Source organism: Chinchilla lanigera, unplaced genomic scaffold (assembly GCF_000276665.1).
Source record: "Chinchilla lanigera isolate Chin_1 unplaced genomic scaffold, ChiLan1.0 scaffold00150, whole genome shotgun sequence".
Lineage (NCBI taxonomy): Eukaryota > Metazoa > Chordata > Mammalia > Rodentia > Chinchillidae > Chinchilla > Chinchilla lanigera.
The window spans coordinates 631,890-650,564 of record NW_004955551.1 but is presented as its reverse complement, the minus strand read 5'-3'; the positions used below and the strand labels follow the sequence as shown (position 1 = coordinate 650,564).

At 41.2% G+C, this 18,675-nt stretch overlaps 2 protein-coding genes across 3 annotated transcripts in view; one reads left to right on the top strand and one right to left on the bottom strand.

The window, feature by feature from the left end:
• Mcmbp (minichromosome maintenance complex binding protein) overlaps positions 1 to 6,805 on the top strand; it is a 44,540-nt gene extending 37,735 nt beyond the window's left edge. For both annotated transcript variants that reach the window (XM_005412168.2, XM_005412167.2), the window contains exons 13-16: positions 853 to 986; positions 1,742 to 1,906; positions 5,694 to 5,782; positions 6,291 to 6,805. In XM_005412168.2, the coding sequence (XP_005412225.1) occupies positions 853 to 986; positions 1,742 to 1,906; positions 5,694 to 5,782; positions 6,291 to 6,417 (515 nt within the window). In that variant the 3' untranslated portion in view covers positions 6,418 to 6,805. The remainder of the gene's footprint in view (positions 1 to 852; positions 987 to 1,741; positions 1,907 to 5,693; positions 5,783 to 6,290) is intronic.
• A 2,493-nt stretch (positions 6,806 to 9,298) lies between these two features.
• Positions 9,299 to 15,841, bottom strand: Inpp5f (inositol polyphosphate-5-phosphatase F). Its single transcript, XM_005412166.2, has 6 exons — positions 15,590 to 15,841; positions 14,350 to 14,421; positions 13,320 to 13,393; positions 12,725 to 12,853; positions 12,049 to 12,136; positions 9,299 to 11,462 (listed from the first exon to the last, which is right to left on the bottom strand). Exons 1-6 carry the CDS (start codon positions 15,643 to 15,645, stop codon positions 10,322 to 10,324), a joined length of 1,560 nt encoding a protein of 519 aa, XP_005412223.1. The 5' UTR covers positions 15,646 to 15,841; the 3' UTR covers positions 9,299 to 10,321.
• Positions 15,842 to 18,675: the final 2,834 nt, after the last annotated feature.

The window sequence follows — 18,675 nt, the reverse complement described above, 5'->3', positions numbered from 1 at the left end:
GGAATGTCGTTCAGTGGTGGAGTGCTTGTTTTGCATGTGGGAAGCCCTGGATCCATTCTCCAGCACTACCAAAATCATTCCAACGTTTTTTGGAGGATGTCTGAGAAACACTTAGTAGGTCAGATTATTTGAAGTAATCTCAGTTATGGAGGTGTTATAAAATCATTAAAAAAAAAAAGTACCAGAAATGATGGCATATGCCTGTAATCTCTACTCAAGAGACAGAAGCAGGATTGCAAGTTCAAGGCCAGGCTGGGAGCTTAGTCCCTGTCTGAAAGTAAAAACAATTTTTTATAAAGGCTGGGGATATATATAGCTCAGTGGTAGAGTGCTTGCCTAGTATGCAGCAGGCCCTGGGCTCATTCCTCAGAGCATGCATGCACGCAAAACAAGGAGGCACGCACGCAAAACAAGGAGGTAGAGTTCTTGGATAAATAGCCTCAAAATGACACTTTGCTGCTGATAAGGTCAGGAGGTAAAGAGAAGGAAAAGTGATGTAGACTGGGAAGTAGATTGAAGGAAGAGGCAAGTACAAAATCCTCAAAATTCAGTCCCCTCACCTCCATACAGAAGTTGTTACAGTCTCACCGTGTTCCCTCAGCCTTGTGATCTCACCCCCTAGGAAGTGATCTTCCTTGCTAAGATTCCATTTTTGCCTGGTAGTGTATTAGACACTAGGCGTTAGATTTGGGGAACATTTAGCTTAGTGACATTCAGCTTAGTATAATGATCAGTGCCTCATATCCTTTATATAAGCAGTAGGGACCTCATGGTTTCTAATCCTTAGCAGCTAACCCAATCTGTGTAGGTGATTAAAATTAAGTGATTAAACATATGATCCTGCTCTTGTAGGTGTGCATAATGTGACTGCCCTGAGCAACCTGATAACCTGGCAGAAGGTGGATTATGACTTCAGCTATCACCAGATGGAATTCCCCTGCAGTATCAATGTCCTTATCACCTCAGAGGGGCGCTCCCTCCTCCCGGTACCATGGGTCATTTTTAAGTGGAGGGAGGTTACATTTATGAAAGATAGCTACATACTTATTATTTCTTGGTGGTGATTTATAATAAGGTTCTGTCTTGGGGTGAAAATTTACATCTATCGAGAACTATGTAGCAGCAAATCCCATGATTACCAAAGCTGTTGCCAGAAGCTTCTGTATGTAGGCATAAAAAGTAGAAGCTATCTGCAGATTGCGATTTACTTCCAAGCTACTGTTCTTGCTGCCTGTGGCCCGTTGTTTTCTGCTTGTCTTAGTTGAAAGTATTCTAGAGTTCCTTCTAAAATATCCCTCATCACTTGGTAATGAGTTTTTGCTTTATGGTGAAATTCTGTGCATCAGAATGTCTTGTCAGAGCTCTTAATTCTGAGGATGAGAAATACTCTCAGGCATTTAAAAAGTGCAGTTGTCTGTACAGTAGTGTTCACCTGTGATTGATGAGAAATAGCCTTTGACTAAGAATGAAATAGCTTATTGGTAAGTTTTCTGTGGAAAACTATTAGAGCTTGCTTATCTTTTTATATGCTTATATACCATTGAGAAAACATAAATAACCAAGAAAAAGCTAACTGTAAGTATTGCTATGGCAGTTACAGTGAGTAAAGGTTGAATACTGATTCTTGACCCCCTCCCCGGTAGTATTTAGTGATTTCCTTAGAGCTGATAGTATGCATCCTCCTTAAAATGCAGTGTAGCGTAGGAGCCTAGAAAATTTTATGTGCTATTTTTCTTTTTAGGCAGACTGCCAGATCCACTTACAGCCCCAGCTAATTCCACCCAACATGGAGGAGTACATGAACAGCCTTCTATCCACAGTGCTGCCTTCCGTACTGAACAAATTCCGCATCTACCTGACTCTTTTGAGATTCCTGGATTACAGCATATCTGATGAAATAACGAAGGTACTTTCAGGGTAAATCAAGAATTTCCCTGTGTTGAATTATAGTGTTTAACCCAGTTCACATTTGCTGTGGTTATCAGTAAGGTAAATTTGCTATTTATGTTCTATATCCTGTAGTCTCCAGTTATTCCCTTTTGCTTGAAGCAGGTTGGGTTGGTTTTTGTTTTTGTTTGGTTTTTTTGGACAGGGTCTCTCTGTGTAGTCCATACTGGCTTTAAACTTAAAATCCTCCTCCTCAACCCTCCTGAGTGCTGGGATTACAGGTATGCACCACCATGCCCGAAATTTTGCTTTTTCCTCTCCTGTACTCCCTCTGGTACTCTGGGTACCAGAGTGGTACCCGGAATGGGAGTGTCTGGTACTCCCATTGTGAGTGTGTTGGTGCACTGAATGGTATCCCATAGGTCTTTGAAGTTCTGTTCATTTTTCAATAGTCTTTTTTGTTTGTTTTTTTTTGTTTTTCTTCCAGTACCAAGAATCAAACCCACAACCTTGCGCTTGCCAGGCAGGCACTGTGCCACTGAGCTAAATCCCCAGCCCCAATATTGTCTTTTCTTTCTGTTCTGCAGAATGGATAATCTCAGCCTGTCTTTTGGTTTGCAGGTTTTTTCTTGTGCCTGCTTAAATCTGCTGAGCCCCTCCAGTGAATTTTTTCAAAAATTGGTTACTGTATTTTTCAACTTTAGAATTTCCATTTGCTTTTTTTGTTTGTTTGAGACCAGGTCTCACTATGTAGTTGTCTTGATTACTTTTCTCTTGTTGCTGAGACAAAATACTTGATGCCCAAAATTAAGGAAGGAAAGGTTTGTTTAGCTCACAGTTCGTGGAAGTTTCAGTCTATAGCTGGCTGGCTCCATGGCAGAGGGCAACAGTTCATGGTGGCAGAAGAGAGCAAAAAAAAAAAAAGAGCACAAGGGGAGGAGCTGCGGCAAGCAGCCTCTTTCCCTCCCTTACATTATATGGAAACTACCCACCCCAGGGTGGGTGTAGCACTCATACCTGTGAATCCGTCATAAACTCTAGAAGCCTACCTCATGACTGCATGAGGCTTTCGGGGGACATCCAGACACAAACCGTAACAGTAGTTCAGGCTGGCCTGGACTCAATCGATATATAGCCCAGACTGGCCTCGAACTCAGAGTGATCCTAGTGCTGGGATTACAGGGCTACCACTCCTGGTTATTTGCTTTTTTTGTTTTGGGGGTACCAGGAATCAAACTCAGGACCTCACGCTTGCCAGGCAGGCACTGTGCTACTGCACTATATCCCCAGCCCCTGCTTATTTTTTAACTTTTTTTTCATTGCTGTTTTCTGTTGGGTGAGACATTGTTCTCATGTTTTCCTTTAATTATACATACAGTAGTCTCACCTTATTTAAGAGTGATACCTCCAGAGATCCCTCGGGGGTCCCTGAAACCACAGACAGCACCGGTCCCTGCCTTTGCTGCTTTTCCATCCTGTGTGTATCTTTCACAGTTTAGTTTATGTATTAGACACAGAGATTAACAACAGCTAATAATAAAATAGAATAATTATAACACTGTATTGTAATGAGAGTTAGATGAATGTAGTCTCTCAACTGCCATGGGCAGTCAGCATACCCAGTGTGGCTTGCTAAACAAAGGGATGATTCATGTTCCACGCAGGACAGATCAGGTCAGGGTGAGATTTCATCATGCCACTACTCATCAGAATGGCACATACGGGGGTGGTGTGTATGTGTGCGTGACGGTCTCTTTCCCTAGAGCGTTTGTCAGAAACCAGCAGAATCAAGTACTGATCATCTTGGCTGCCTGAGACACTGTGTAATGGTTGCAGCAAATAACAGGCTCACCAAAAGCCTTATGTGTACAGAAAAGCTGAGGGGTACCTTTGCATTAAGCTACAGCCCAGCGACTTTCCCCGCTTTCAGACATGGTTTTGTTTTTTTTGTACTGGCAGTCGGACTCATGACCTCGTGCTTGCCAGGCAGGTGCTTGCGCCACTGAGCTATATCCCTGGCCCTGAGACATGGTTTTGTTAAGTTGCCCGGGCTGGGCTCAAACATAGGATCCACATGCTTCAGCCTCCCACAGTGCTGGGATTACAGGCACACACCACTACACCCAGCAGCACAATTTAAATGTTATGTTTGCTGGCCTATAATCCCAGCACTCAGAGGCTGAGGCAAGAGGATTGCTGTGAGGCCAACCTGGGCTACATAGTGAATTTAAGGCCAGCCTGAACTACATTGTGAGACCTTGTTTCATAAAACCAAGAAAGGGAGGGAGGGAAGAGGAGGAGAGGAGAGAGGGGAGGGGGAGAAAGAAAAGAAAGAGGGAGGGGGAAAAAAGGCTAGCTTATGTTTATTTCTTTTTTTTTTTTTCCGGTACTGGGAATCGAACTCACAACCTTGCGCTTGCCAAGCAGGCACTGTGCCGCTGAGCTAAATCCCCAGCCCCTATGTTTATTTCTTGACTTTTCCATCAATACATTTAGACTGCAACTGTCCGCAAGTAACTGAAACCTCTTAAAGCAAAACTGCAAATGAGAATAGGTTACTATACATGGTTTCCTCTATGACTGGTGGTATTCAGAAGAGTCAATTCAAAGTCTATTAAGTCTGTTTGGGTTTCCTCATAGTTTCTTTTGACCCTTTTTTCACAGCGTGGGCCATACCTTCTTGTTTCTAATTGACGACTAGACATTTAAAATAGTGCAGTAGCCAGGCGTGCACCCGTAATCCCAGCACTCGGGACGCTGAGCCAGGAAGAACGTTGTGAGTTCAAGTCCAGCCTAGGCTATAAAGTGAGCTCAAGGCCAGCCTGAACTGCATAGCAAGACCCTGTCTCAAAAAAGATAAAAAAAAATAAAATAATGCAGTAACTCTGTTCTAGAAGCCAGATTCTGGGAATTAACCCTCACTAGGGTTTTTTTGTGATTATTGGTTGTTTAGTGACTTTATTAAATCTTATTTTTGGTGCGTGTTTGTTTTGTGTGACTGGACCCAGAGCCTGCTATCCAAGTGCAGTGCCACTGAGATCCTCTGCCCCCACCCCCGGCAGCTGTCTCATTCTGCAGCTTTTCTTTCCACTTCAGGCTTTTGGTGAGCCTGTTATTTGCTGCAGCTATTATACAGTGTGTCAGGCAGCCATGATCAGCTCTTGCTTCTGATGGTTTCAACAACAGCTATGGGGAAAGAGACTGTCATCCCAGGCATCCTCCACATCAAGTTAAATAAGGACAGCCTTGCACATGGGTTCCTCCAGGAAGTCACCACGTAGTTCAGATGGTTGGTGACAGTTCCCCGGGGTGGCGTTGAAGGAACCACGGCCTGGAGCTGCTGGTTCTCAAGGCTGTTAGCTGACACGCAGGGAGAGGTGGGCTGTGGGAACATGGCAAATTCAGAGGCCATAAAACTCAACATTTCTCCCAAGAATCACCTGTTTTGCTCACATAAATGCTCTGCACATTGCTTATTTCCAGATTTTGAAAAGGCTGATTGACCATCATTCTCTGAAACCCACTCTTCCATTTAAAGGCATTGTGTTTATTACACAGCTTGCACAGCCTTCTCAAGTGAAATTTGAATTTTTAGAATATCATGGTCTGCAGCCTTTTTCACATAGGGAATCTTCTGTATGTTTTCACCCATGTCTCATTTGTCTACAAGGCAGACACCATCATTTTTACATCAGCAAGCAGTTGGTGTATCTTACTCCTCACAAAAATAAGGAAACGATCATAAAGTATCTTGAAGTTTTAAAGGAGGACCCTAACCCTGAAGTACATTTACTCTTTTGATAAAGGCTGTTGAAGATGATTTTGTGGAGATGCGCAAGAACGACCCCCAGAGCATCACTGCTGATGATCTCCACCAGTTGCTTGTGGTAGCTCGGTGAGTAGTCCAGGCTCTTAATTGCTTTTTCTGTAAGTCTCCTGATATGCAGCAATGGCTGAGGCAGACCTCAAAAATACAAAAGAGCTTTTCTTTGAGGAGGAATGGTTTGGTCAGTGGTCACCTCAGGGCAGCATGTTCTCTAAGCTTCGTGAAGTCCTAACTCTTCAGGGATTCTCTTGGAGAACTCTTAAATTGGCTCTTGACGTGTGTGTAAATGCCAGATAATACTGCCTCTTAACTTGGGCTGTGTTTTTCAAAAAAAAGTATTTCTAGCCAGGTGTGGTAGTGCACCTGGTAGTTTCACCTATATCTCAGCATTCTGGAGGCTGAGGCAGGAGAATCACCACGAGTTTGAGGTCGGCCTGGGCTACACAGTGAGTTTAAGGCCAGCCTGAACTGCATAGCAAGACCCTGTCTCAAAAATCAACAAAATAAGTATTCTTACGTCTTAAAACTTACTTAGCATCCTAGCTGTAGACTTAAATTTGTTTATGTTTCAAACCAGGTTTCTTTCTCTCAGTGCTGGTCAGACAACACTGTCACGAGAACGATGGCTGAGAGCCAAGCAGCTAGAGTCACTAAGAAGAAACAGGCTTCAGCAGCAGAAATGTGTGAATGGAAATGAACTTTAGAGTTCCGGTAACCATGAAGATTGATTGGCAGATGGTAGCCACATTACTGTAAAATTCAAATGTCATTTGTACCACATTGTTTTATAGATAATTTGTATCAGAAACCAATGACTTTTCCTGAAGTCAGGCCTGGTAACATCTAAAGTTTATATGATACCTCAGTAAGGGCTTTTACCTTACTGATTTTATGGAGCTTTTGAAGTTTGTTTTATAATTATATAAATCAGTTACAATGTACAAAAATGTATTTGATATTAAAGTTTCATAATGATGATGTTGCTGATTATACCATTTCCTTAGCTGCAGCAAAGTCATAGGCCAGACTGTTGAAATGCTGTTAACTTCATTTGAAGAAAACTGTTGCAATTTCAAAGCCGAAGGAAGTTTGCACTTGAGATGTCTGTGTCTCTCCATTTAATAATGGGTCTGAGTATGTTCAGTAGTCCACATTTGGGGAATGGGGCAAACATGCCATAGATTCACCATGTGAGACTCCAGGACAACTGGCAACCGACAGCAAATTCTTCCACTTAGCAGTTAACAGCCTAAAAAACTAGTTATTTACACAGAAGTGGTTCCCAAACTTGAATTTCATGGACCAGCAATATTTTCTAAACAGGGGAAGAGGGATAATGTTGCCAATTTTTTGATATGTAATCTGGAAGAAATCACATTATCATAAAAGGGTAAAACTCAGCCCAGTGTGGTGGCACATACCTGTAATCCCAGCATTCTGCGAGGCTGGGGCAAGAAGGCTGGAGTTCAGACCAGGTGGGCAACTTAGTGACTTTCTTTTTTTTTTTTTGGTTTTGGTTTTTCTCCGGTGCCGGGAACCGAACTCATGACCTTGCGCTTGCCAGGCAGGCGCTTTGCCGCTGAGCTAAATCCCCAGCCCCCCAACTTAGTGACTTTGTCTCAACATGAAAACATGAAAAAGGCCTGGGATGTAGCTCAGTGGGAAGTCCTAGGTTCAATCCCCAGTATACCCCACAATGGTTTTGTTTGGGTTTGGTTTTTTCCCAGATCAAAAGGAAGTTCTTTAAATGGAATAAATGTAGCTTTTTGCAGAAAACTACACTGTCTTCATTTCTCATTATATCCCAGTGCATTCGGAATCACGGTTTTATAGGATTCACATAAAGGAACACTGCCCCAGGAAGTTTCACCTAAATATGACAAAAAACATAGCAAACTTAAAAAATAATGCCTTTTTTAGAAAGTCTGGTTTTTGACAGTGCTGCGCATCAAATCCGTAGCCTCTCACAAGCTAGGCAAAGCCTGTACCAGGGGTGGCGAACCTGTGGCACATGTGCCACAGCCGGCTGTTTATCATCATTGAAAGCTCTCAAAGGTTTGCCATCGTTGGCCCTATACCGGTGAGCTACTTCTCCAGCCCAGAAAAAAAGCTTATTTTCCTGATGTCATTCAGTTCCTTGAGGCTATTAGATTTTGAGTTTTATGTAAGTTTACCAATTCCTAGTGTATTACATCACATAAGTGATCAGCCAGTACAGTAAAGGCCTGAGACAATTACAGGTAAGCTTTCCCCAGACTGTTTTGATATATCAAACAAAAATACCACCCACAGAGAGCAAATTAATGTGCTATAGTGACATAATTGTGGCAACAAGAATCTTCAGAAAGGTTAGAATATTACTTTTTAAAGACATCAGTGTGTATAAAGATGAATTTATTTCTGTCAGTGTAGTTACCTAGGTGGAAACAAATCAAATGACTCCTTTTTTCCCATAAAGAAGGCTTACATTGACATTGCTAACCAAGGAAACAGGGTCAGCCTTGAAGAATCAAGGAATTCATTATGCTTAGTGAAGGGAAGTAAAAATTAGCTAGTTGTTCAACATTCTTTTCCTAAATTCAAATCTATTTTTATAAACTAATGTAAATAATGTTTATATTAGAATTCTAACTGGTTTTCATTTTTATAACTGGTAGACTTAAACTTTTAGAAATAAAATGAAGGCTCAATTGGATTTGTGAGAGTGAAATAGATTTTGTCCTAGAACAAAGTAGTAGCTGCCATTGTGTCTAACTGTGCCAATGTAAAATGTAATCTACCAAAGAGAAATCATAATTTTGCTTGGTCTTGCAGAAAAGTTCCAATGAAAGAACCCTCTTTGCAGTAAATAAACTTTCCCAAACTACTAGTACCTTGGGCTGTTTTTTTTATGAATTCTAAGATTCAGTGACCTATGTAACAGTGTGGGAAAGCCCCATGTTCTTAGAAAAACAGTACAAGGGTAAATTTAAGGACGGGAGTATACAGGATGGCGTTCGACCCAAGTTAGTTTTCTCCTTTGCCTGTACATGTGGATGTTCTAGTTTGTTGCTCTAACTTAAGGTAAGCTGTTAATCCTGTTTGAACAATGAGAAAATTGAACAGATATTTATACAGTATTTTCCCGTTTGGAACTAAACTGCCTTAAGATAACTAGTTTTCAGAAGTCTCTGGAATTCATGTTTCTGGAACATGAACATGCATTATTTTCTCACGTTGACTTGTACTTTCTCTGGTGTTGTGGAATAATTTTCAAGACCCAAAAGTTGGTAAAAGAATAAAGCAGTTTTGAATATATGAAATTTTAAATGTTTTGTGATTCAGTTTCTAATTTTTAAAATCATGAGAAACTTTACAGTAAAATAACTGAAAAAGTTCACAAGTGTTCAGTTATCAGGTTACCTTACTTTTTTATCTAAAATCAAATCCTAGCCAGGCATAGTGGTGCTTACCTATAATCCAAACCCTCGGGAGGCTGAGGCATGAGCACTGCTGCAAGTGCGAGGCCAGTCTGAACTACATAGTGAAACCGTCTCAAATAAAATCAAGCACTTAAAATGTTATATAAGGAATTCTCAGACACCGTCACTTTAAATTACTGGTACTTTAATAGTCACAAGATTTGACACTTCAAAAAAAATACCACTAATAAATAACAAAAATGGAATGCTTATCAAAGTTAACAACAGACATAACATTCAGCTGAGAATCACTTCAACAGAGTAAGGCTCTAAAAATACCAGAGAAACCAACACTTGCCGGACTGCTGTGCAACCTTCTTTCTGTGTGGGTTGTTATACAGGAGGCTCTCTTGATTAGAGTTAGCATCATACAACCTGTTTTCACACAGCAGTGTTTCAACTAAATTTTCAGTAGTTGGGATAGTGTGCCCAAAATGTTGAGGAATGTTCTGGAAAAGTTAAAACTTGAAGACTTCCAGAATTTCTAGTAGCCAATGCATTTTTAAAAAGAGCAAGATCAATTAGGTACTGCCAGATACAGGCGATGTACTAGGATTACTCTATAACAGGCAAGTTAGTGCACCTCAGTTTTGAAGACCACAGGCAGCAGAATAATCCGTTCAAGTAGAATATGGGTAAAGTTAGGATCAAATGATTCTTTAACTGTAGCATCGGTAACCCTCAGCTCTTCACAGGGAATGGTTAAGCCATCAAAACAACTTACTTTCATATGCTTCTCCATACTAAGTTCACTAAAAACTAAATGGTTTACTTTGTAGACTACATAGGAATGAACTGACAGAAATGCTACTTTCAAATGGGCCCCTTGTGTCTACTTCCTATACTTCACCCCCCGCCCCCCAAAAACTACTTCAGAATCTGTACCAAAATGCCTTGTTCCTGAATTACTTTCAAATGAATAAACTGCTCTGTAGTTCTGTAGTGTATATGCTATGCAGATCTAGGATGACACTTCCTAGCGTCTTGGCTCTCAGACCTGGAAATCCGCTGAAGTTCTGATGCCTCTGAAAACCCTTCCCAGTAACCAGAATTGGTGATCCCTAGATTCAAACAGTAAAAGTTAAAATAGCCTAATATGTGGAAATTTAGAATTTTCAAATAAAATCCACAAGACTGTGGCTAAAATCTAAATCTGGATTATTCGTGTCTGGCATTGTGTAAACATATTTTTAAGTTCATTTTGTTGGACTTCATTAACTACTTCAGGTTCTGCAGGACTCTTCTGAACTTTTGCTACTGCCAGGTTTATCCCATGGGTTAACCCAGCTTGGGTAATACTGGCAACCTGGACCATGGAGCTGCGAATCTTTGCAAAGGGAGAGACTGCTCTGCTGCTACTGCTCTCAGAAGGGGAGGGAGTTACACGAAGCCCTGCCTCAAGTTCCACGCCAAGACCAGAACTAGGGGTCTTCTGAGAGAAAACTGAGTGAACTGGTTCAACTGACAAAAACTGGGGGCCTGTCCCAGAAGACACATCTAAATGAGATGGCCGAGAAGGTGTCTGTTCCATTGATTCTGATTGAGTTTCTTCATTAGAAACTTGATTGGTCATTTGATTTCTTTCCTCACTAGCTTGCTGTGATACAGACCTGGCCTGTGACAGTTCAGTCATTTTGTTTTGTGCATCTTGGACAAACCTGTGGCAGTAAATATCCATAGGCTTAGCAAAGCCAGCGTGTATGTTGTCAGCAGAAGGACTCTTGTTCAAAGGAGACTCCTGGCCTCTGCCAAGCCCACTTCCATAAGCAACAGTAACCTCTGCAGGAGCATGAATGCTAATATCAGTGCTGCTGATAGACTGAGAGCGACTGCCTAATCGAGGTGCTGAAGCAATAATACCACAACTAGGAAGAACATAATCTATCGGCCCTACACTCTCTAAAGAATTAGCTAGCTGCTTGTCCTCATCTGACTTAGAGCTGGTAAGGAATTCATCAGAGTGGTATGAGTCATCTGAAGACATGTCCTCATCAGACTCTCCCTGGACTTTATTATCTATCACTCCTGAGTTTTCTATAGTCTCAAGACTACTATCTGATTTCCAAAGGTTGACTTTTAAGTTTGGTTTTAGAAAATTAACTTTCATTTCAGGTTTTGTAAAGTTTCCTAATTTTCGCAGGTTGCCAATATTTACATTGGATTTGGTCTGTTTCACTTTTTGATTTAGAGAGGAAAATTTGCTCATTAAAAAATTCTTCCCCTGGGCCAAAGAGCCTTGGTTTTGAGATCTGATACCAATGATTTCTTCATGAGGTTTACTGCTCTTCCTGTAAATTAGAAGAAAAACGTGTTAGTTCCCCGTGGAATCCAATATACCTGTTCTAATTAATATACATGAAAGTGCTTTATTTAAGTTGATCCCAATTTTTCTTGAAAACAATGCATTGCTAACATCTGATACATCAAATAATCCACCCCCTGAGCTTGTTTTGTCTCAGCAATGAAAAAAAAAGAGCTGACACAGACACCAGCAGGCAACAGAAGTATATGAACTATAGATGTAACTTTAAATTTTCTAGCAGCCACATGAAAAAGCAAGTGAATTAACTTTAATAACATTTAACTCAATGTATACAAAATGTTATTTCAATATGTAATCAATATTAAAAGGTGATTAATACTCCTTTTGTTGCACCAAGTCTTTAAAACAGCCAGTGTGGCACAGTACGTATAATTACAGGACACCTAAAGCAGACTGGCCACATTTCACAAGCTACCATTCTGGGCAGTGCAATTCTATCACATAGCCAATGTAAACCACCACAGCAAAGGCCTTGCTGGCCACAGGTAGCATCTTAAGTGTAGCATCAAGGAAAGATCGTAAGGAAATCTTAACAGGAGGAGTACACTCACCTCTCCAGTTTTCTCTCAATTATGGGCACATCCAGCCCCACAGCTTGCTTAGTGATCTGCAACATCTCTGCGATGCACTGAAGGGTGTCTGAAACCCAAATGTAACTGCTTGTGAGTGTCTCCAAAAACACACAAAATACAGCCATCCTAATGTACACATGCTGATCTGCAGTCATATACTTAAATATAAGTTTATCTGCTGCAATTTATAGAAAATTGCTACTTGTTCCCCTCAGTAAATCAAAATCTTCTACAGCAAATCTTTAACAGGAGAGTAAAGCACAAGAGCAAACAACTGGAATTAGAAGTTTGTTGTAATTCACGTTTGTCCAGGTAATGCGCCAGATGCTGTGGCAACAGCTGTGGATGATATTGGTGGGGGGCTGCTCCTAAGAGTTCACGGGCAGGTGGGAAAGCCTAAGCACCCACACGGCTTTGTACAGAGCCACACACATTGAGAGCTGCTGCCACACAGTCCCTTGCCAGAAACTCCCTAATACATCCAAAGGAACTCCCTGTACTCCTGGGAATAGAATAGCCACTTGAAGTCTCAGGTCATAAACCTGTTCCCTGCATCAGTTCTCATGCCACTAGCGGTAGTACGTAATGTCCCAATTCCATCTGAATTTACATGGGCACATATAAAGTTATCATGGAATACTTTCCTCTTTTTTACCTTTTCCATCTTCTTCTGGATTACGTGGCACAGCTCTCAGTGTGTGGAAATAACCACTTGCCTCTTTATATCGGTAGTGCAATCGCATACAGGAAAACTTCGGCTTACCAAAAAGAGTGGGTTCAGGACCTAAAAGACCCAACAAATACAAGTAAACTACATAATATTCCTTTTCTTCTATAACTTCAAAAGATCAACATTTATCAAATGGGCATGTAGCACATTTTTCTTCATAATCTAAATAAGAACCATACAAAACACAAGCTTATCACATCTATCAGAGGCTATAAAAAAATCTTCAGTTTCATTTTACTTTCTTGATTGCTGGAGTTATCTTAATATGGGAAAAAATGAAAGGAATATGATTAGACCATCCACTAATCTCTAACGAATAGAAAGGAAGTCTGAAGATGCAGACTACTTGGAATATCCCTTTCTAAGTTCTAACATATGGTATACCAGTTGCTTAAATAATCTGACCCACACGTGGCAGGCAACAGTTCTACTGCTGAACCATCAGTGCAACCAACCTGACCTGTGCTTGGAAGCAACAGCATCTGACTTCTTTTGAATTGGTTAGTATGTTAAAATTTACCTATTTCTATTTTTTCCAGGTTTTCGAGACTTAGTCGTTGATACTGGTTTACTTTATCCACTTCATCATCATAACTAGAGAAAGAGTAAAAAACAGATTAAAATCAAAAACATACTTAGCTTGTCAGGTAAAGTAAATGCAGTTACAATCTTTCCCAGCTCAATACATTCTGGAGTAAAGAGTTAAAAACATTTTCAAAACTAGATTAAACAAAAATAATAGAAACAGCTGAAGTAAATTGGTTTATAGATCTTACACGAAAAAAGAAATCAATTACAATGCAAAAATAATTTGTTGTATAAAAACCTTCATGAAAACAAATCTAAAATGAAAGCAAAATACACACACACTCTGAAACCATCTAGAAATAATACAGTAGAAAACCTGATATACAAAATCAAGAATGGAAACTGCATATCATCTATGTCAACAGGTATCAGAAATGACCTCTAAAAACTGATAGTTCAAACAAAGCCAAAAATAAGGTGAATGGTTATGTAGAACATAAATTAAAATTCTATTCTGGTGAAGTATAAGGAAACAGGTATTCTGCTAGTGACTGATAATTGGTAATCTTTCTGGAGACATATCTGAAAACACCTTTAAAGTCACATAATTCCATATCCCTGTAGGCAAAGAGAAGCTAATGTATGTGTACTATCTATATACAGATAGCTGCGGCATTCTCAATAGCAAATACTGCAGGTAGTGATGCCTAACAATGAGCAAACACTTAAATATGGTATGAGTAATATAAACAATGGCATATGGCCATTAATGATAAAAATATACAGAGTACATCAAAACCAGGAAGATACAAAACATATTATATAAACATACTAATTAATAACTCTAAAATAAAAATTTCAAACTGATAAAGGTAAGTCACTCCTATCAGCTAAAAGGGTTCAATTAAATTTCACAAATATATAATAAAACCAGATTCTTAAATTTTTAATGATTTCTAGAAAGGAAATTTACTCAGGTTAACAATACTAAATTAAAAGCTTTAAATCAATAAGCAACTTACTAGGCCACGTAGTAGGCAGAGTTAGAAAGCAGTAACAGCACGTCCACATCTCTATGAGTAGCATCAATGAGGCTAAACAAACACGACAAAGGGAATTAAGTATTTTCATTTTCATCTGCATTTTCTGCCAAGCATACTCACACAGCATGGCCACTTATGAAAAAGACTGGCCCGTGGAAAAAAGAAAACCAAATTATCAATGAATTATGCGTACTTCTGTAATTAATGTAATCTATCTACTTGGAAAAATTTTTAAATAAGAATCAGATTTGGGACATGGGGGAGGTGGAACGAAGAACTGGAGCTGAGGGGAGGTCCCTTTATAGACAAGCAGCCAGGAATGGGGAGTCTTCAGGGGAAATGGGATCCTGCAAGTGAGGAATTACAGGATGCTAAAAAAGTAGTTATTTGGAAAAAGGAAAACCTGAGACTGAGAAGGGAGAAATGGTAGATATCTCACATTACCTAATCTCCAAATAACACGCTGTACATTTAGAATACGTCAAAATTCAGGAAAAATTTTCCTTAAGGCCATTCTGTCGTATTTATACCCACTCTAAATATTAAATAAAGGTTAGAAACCAGATTTTAATAAACCATTAACCAAAACTACCGTAAAACATACATTCTTGTAGTATTACTTATAATAGTCAATAAATAACAGGCAGCATCTGAACTCAAATGAAACTTTTAGTCTAATATTAATCTAATGTTAATAACCTTCCCATCAAAAGGTGTAGATTAATCTGTTTTTAAAACTGGTCTTGAAATTCCACTATAAGAATGGACATTTCTGCCTTAATATTTCATACCTATTCACTAGACCTTATCAGAATGCTATTGCAAAACAAATAGTGAAAAATATCATTTGTAGATGGAATTTAAACTGTTTCTTAATCTGCATAAGAATGAGGTCATTGCTTAATGGGTACTGCAGGCAAGGACAGATTTACTAAAATCTTAAACTGCAGGTTTTTACATCAGCAGCACCTTCTTGTAGCACAATTCTAACAGTCTTATCTAAAATTCACAAATTTACCTCAATTTTCACCTAATATACTGAAAAACAATGAACACGATTCTACAATCCAATAAAATATTGATTCTAAGAGGTATAACCTGATCATTATGCAAGTACTTGATGGTGAAAAAAAAAACCATAAAATCAGTGATCCTGCCAGCTTCTCTGAGAATACCAAAGGAGGTAAAATATAGCTCAGTTTTGTACCTGGATACTTACCTGCATTCTGAAAATTGTTGCTTGGGCCACGCCATGAAAATCACATCACGACACATATATTAATATGAAGTAAATTCTACTCCTACTAATTACAGTGTTACTTTCACCCTAGCATTCTAATTTGGAATTTTAGTATTTACATCGGTCAAACACAATACTCAGTCAAAAACACTATATTCTTAACGAAAAGCACTTGGCACGGAACACGCAGTCAAAAAATGTCAGCCCTCCCCCCACCCGCATTTTTACTGAAGTCTTAGCTGCAGTAAATATTTAATAACCCTCCCAAGCCACCCTCCCCTCTAAAGAAAAAGAAAAGCACTTTTAGTACGGACAAGAAAGAAAGAAGAAAAAACCCTGTAGACACTTCCCCACCCCCCACCCCCCAGCGTTTGCAGCTCCTGAAGCTGCTCTAGTCGTTTTTGTTTTCCCGCCACTGAGGCAAACCCTCCTTCCACACTATGAAGACAAAAATTGCCAGCACCACATGAAGCCCGACCACTGCGACAATCGTCGCGTAAAAGGCGCTGTCTTCAGGGGACATTAACAACAGACTTTGGAAAAGAAGTAATTTACAGGAAAAATATAGCCCGACAGGTACTTTAACCATAAGTCCTGCAAAAAGGAGGAAAATCTTAAAAGTCATAGCTACAACACCGTCAGTCTTGGGCTCGGCAGCATTGGCGGCGGCAGCCCGCTGGGCAGGTGGTGGAGGCCTGTGGGAGCGTGGCATGGTCAGTCTGTCTGTCCGTCCGTCCGCCCGTCCGTCCGTCCGTCCGTGGATGCCTCGAAGCTCAGTCAAGACCAGCTTGTACCGATCTCGCGCCTGCAGCAAATGCGGCGAATGCGGCAACCGCTATGCGGCCGCGCCAAGTACCGCCCACCACATAGGTCTAGCTCCCGCCCCCCACTTCCGGTTGCGGCTGGCAGCCAATGCGCAGGCGCACTCCGTCCTGCGCAGACGGTGCCCTCCATGGAGGGCACGGACCCAGGCCCGCAGAGGAGAGGTGCCCGGGGCTGCGGGGGGGCTCCCGCGAGAGTTGTCTCACGCCTTTCTCGTGGTCTGTGCCCGTGGGCGCCGGATGTGGTGGGCGGGGGAACCGCTGTCGCGCCATTCCTAGACACCATCACATGCCTGATGATCAGTGGCTAACACCCACCTACGCACTGTGGAAACCGGGCAGACAGGGGCAGTTGAGTTGGGGTATAGGGCGTGAGATGCGCAGGGATGGCGCAAAGGATTGGTTTTGCCAAGATGCTAAAGAGCAGGTCCTGTTTCCTTTCCATTTAAGACTTATCTTTCCTGCTGTCACCGAAGTCAGACTTTCGGGACAACAGGGGCGCATGGGGTTGTTAGGGGGAGAGGTGGGAAGGGACACAGAAGGCCAGAGAAACCTGCCTGCACAGCTGCCGCAGCTGTGCGGAAAGAAAGGGCTCACAGAGCACGGATCGCCACGCTGGACAGCTCCCGCCAGAGCCGGGCTGACGGTGTGTTCTGCGCACAGCCCAGCCTACAGGGACAGCAGTGAGGCGCTGTCTGCGGTGCAGAATTTAAGGGACGGGCAAGGCAGTCATCAGGACAACTCAGAGCAGTATTCCCAATTTTGTTGTTCGGTTTTTGTTTTGTTTTGTTTTTGAGACAGGATCTCACTAGGTGGTTCAGGTTGATCTTGAAGAACTTATTATTGAGAACATGTTGGCCTCAAACTCGTGGTGATCCTCCTGCCTCAGCCTGCAGACTACTGGGATCACAGATGTGCACCATCATGCCCAGCTGGAGTGATATTTTTTAAAAATCAGAATAGATGCAAAGGTACAATGCAGAAAATGCCAAAAATTTAAACAGGATCCACTCCTACATTTGTATAATTTTGTCTTATTTGCCTGACTTTGGCCTCAGAAAAACTTTATTTAGAACTCAACAGCAAACAGACAATCCAATTTAAAAACAGAGAAAATATTTAAACAGACATTTTGGTCGGGTATGGTGGCCAAGGCCTGTAATCCTAGCACACAGGAGGCTGAGGCAGGAGGATGGTTGCAAGTTCGAGGCCAGCATGGGCTACATAAGTGAGTTCAAGGCCAGCTTGAACTACACAGTGAGGCCCCCATCTCAAAAAAGACATACATACACACATAAATACTTTTTTCAAATGAGGTCACAGAAAAAGTCAACAAGCACAAGAATCCTCAGTATCATTTGTGATTACATGAAAGAACCACAGTGAGATATTAGTTCACACCCACTAGGATGAGAATCCCCTGTAGTGGGGACTGAACCAAGCCTTCCCACTAAGCTAGATCCCCAGCCCTCTTACATTTTAAGACAGGGTGTCACTAAGTCTTTGTTATGCTTTGTGTCTAGCTGTCCCCACAAAGACTCATGCAGCCATAGGGGACAGGCTTTTCAGAGGTGGCTGAACCTAGAGTTTGTGACTGATTCATGGTCCAATGCTAGGATTGAGGGTGTGAGTATTACACCCGCCCTAAGCGGTAGCTTGCATACAATATAAGGGACATTACTTGCTTTTGCTGTCTTCCACTGCCATGAACTGTTGCCCTCTGCCATGTGCCACTGCCTTGGAGTCAGTTGATTATGGACTGAAATCTCTACTAAGTGTGAGCTAAATAAACCTTTCTTCCTTAAACCTCGAGTATCAGGTATTTTGTCTCAACAATGAGAAAAGAACGGGAGAATTTGGTACCAGAGAAGTGGGGCCCTTGCGTGACATTTACCTGGTCATGCAGTTCAACAGCCTTCAGAACTTGCTTGTGGGAAGGGAAAGAGTTATGAAAGGTTCCCAGATGCCAGCTGAAAAAGCAGAGCTGGAACACCCGAGGCTGTATTGTATGGGAGATTTTGGTCAAAGTTCAGAAGACAAGAAAGCCGGTAAAGACCAGGTTCAGGAGGTTTCTGCTGGGAAGAAGGACTGCACTGGCTGTTAGACTCCAGATGATATATATGGCAGAAAGTTTGTCTGCATTTTGCACATGTCCAGAGACTGCCTGAGATTGAGATTAAGGGTGGTGAACTAATTAATTTTGCCAAAGAACTTTCAAGGCAGTTGAATATTGAAGCAGTGACA

Excerpts from the sequence above, each read along its gene's own strand:
- Inpp5f (XM_005412166.2), bottom strand. The coding sequence starts at position 15,645 with ATGTGTCGTGATGTGATTTTCATGGCGTGGCCCAAGCAACAATTTTCA. Across the intron at positions 12,854-13,319 it reads CCTGGAAAAAATAGAAATAG|GTCCTGAACCCACTCTTTTT; the intron begins GTAAATTTTAAC and ends TGGGTCTTTTAG. Across the intron at positions 11,463-12,048 it reads ATTGAGAGAAAACTGGAGAG|GAAGAGCAGTAAACCTCATG; the intron begins GTGAGTGTACTC and ends TCTAATTTACAG.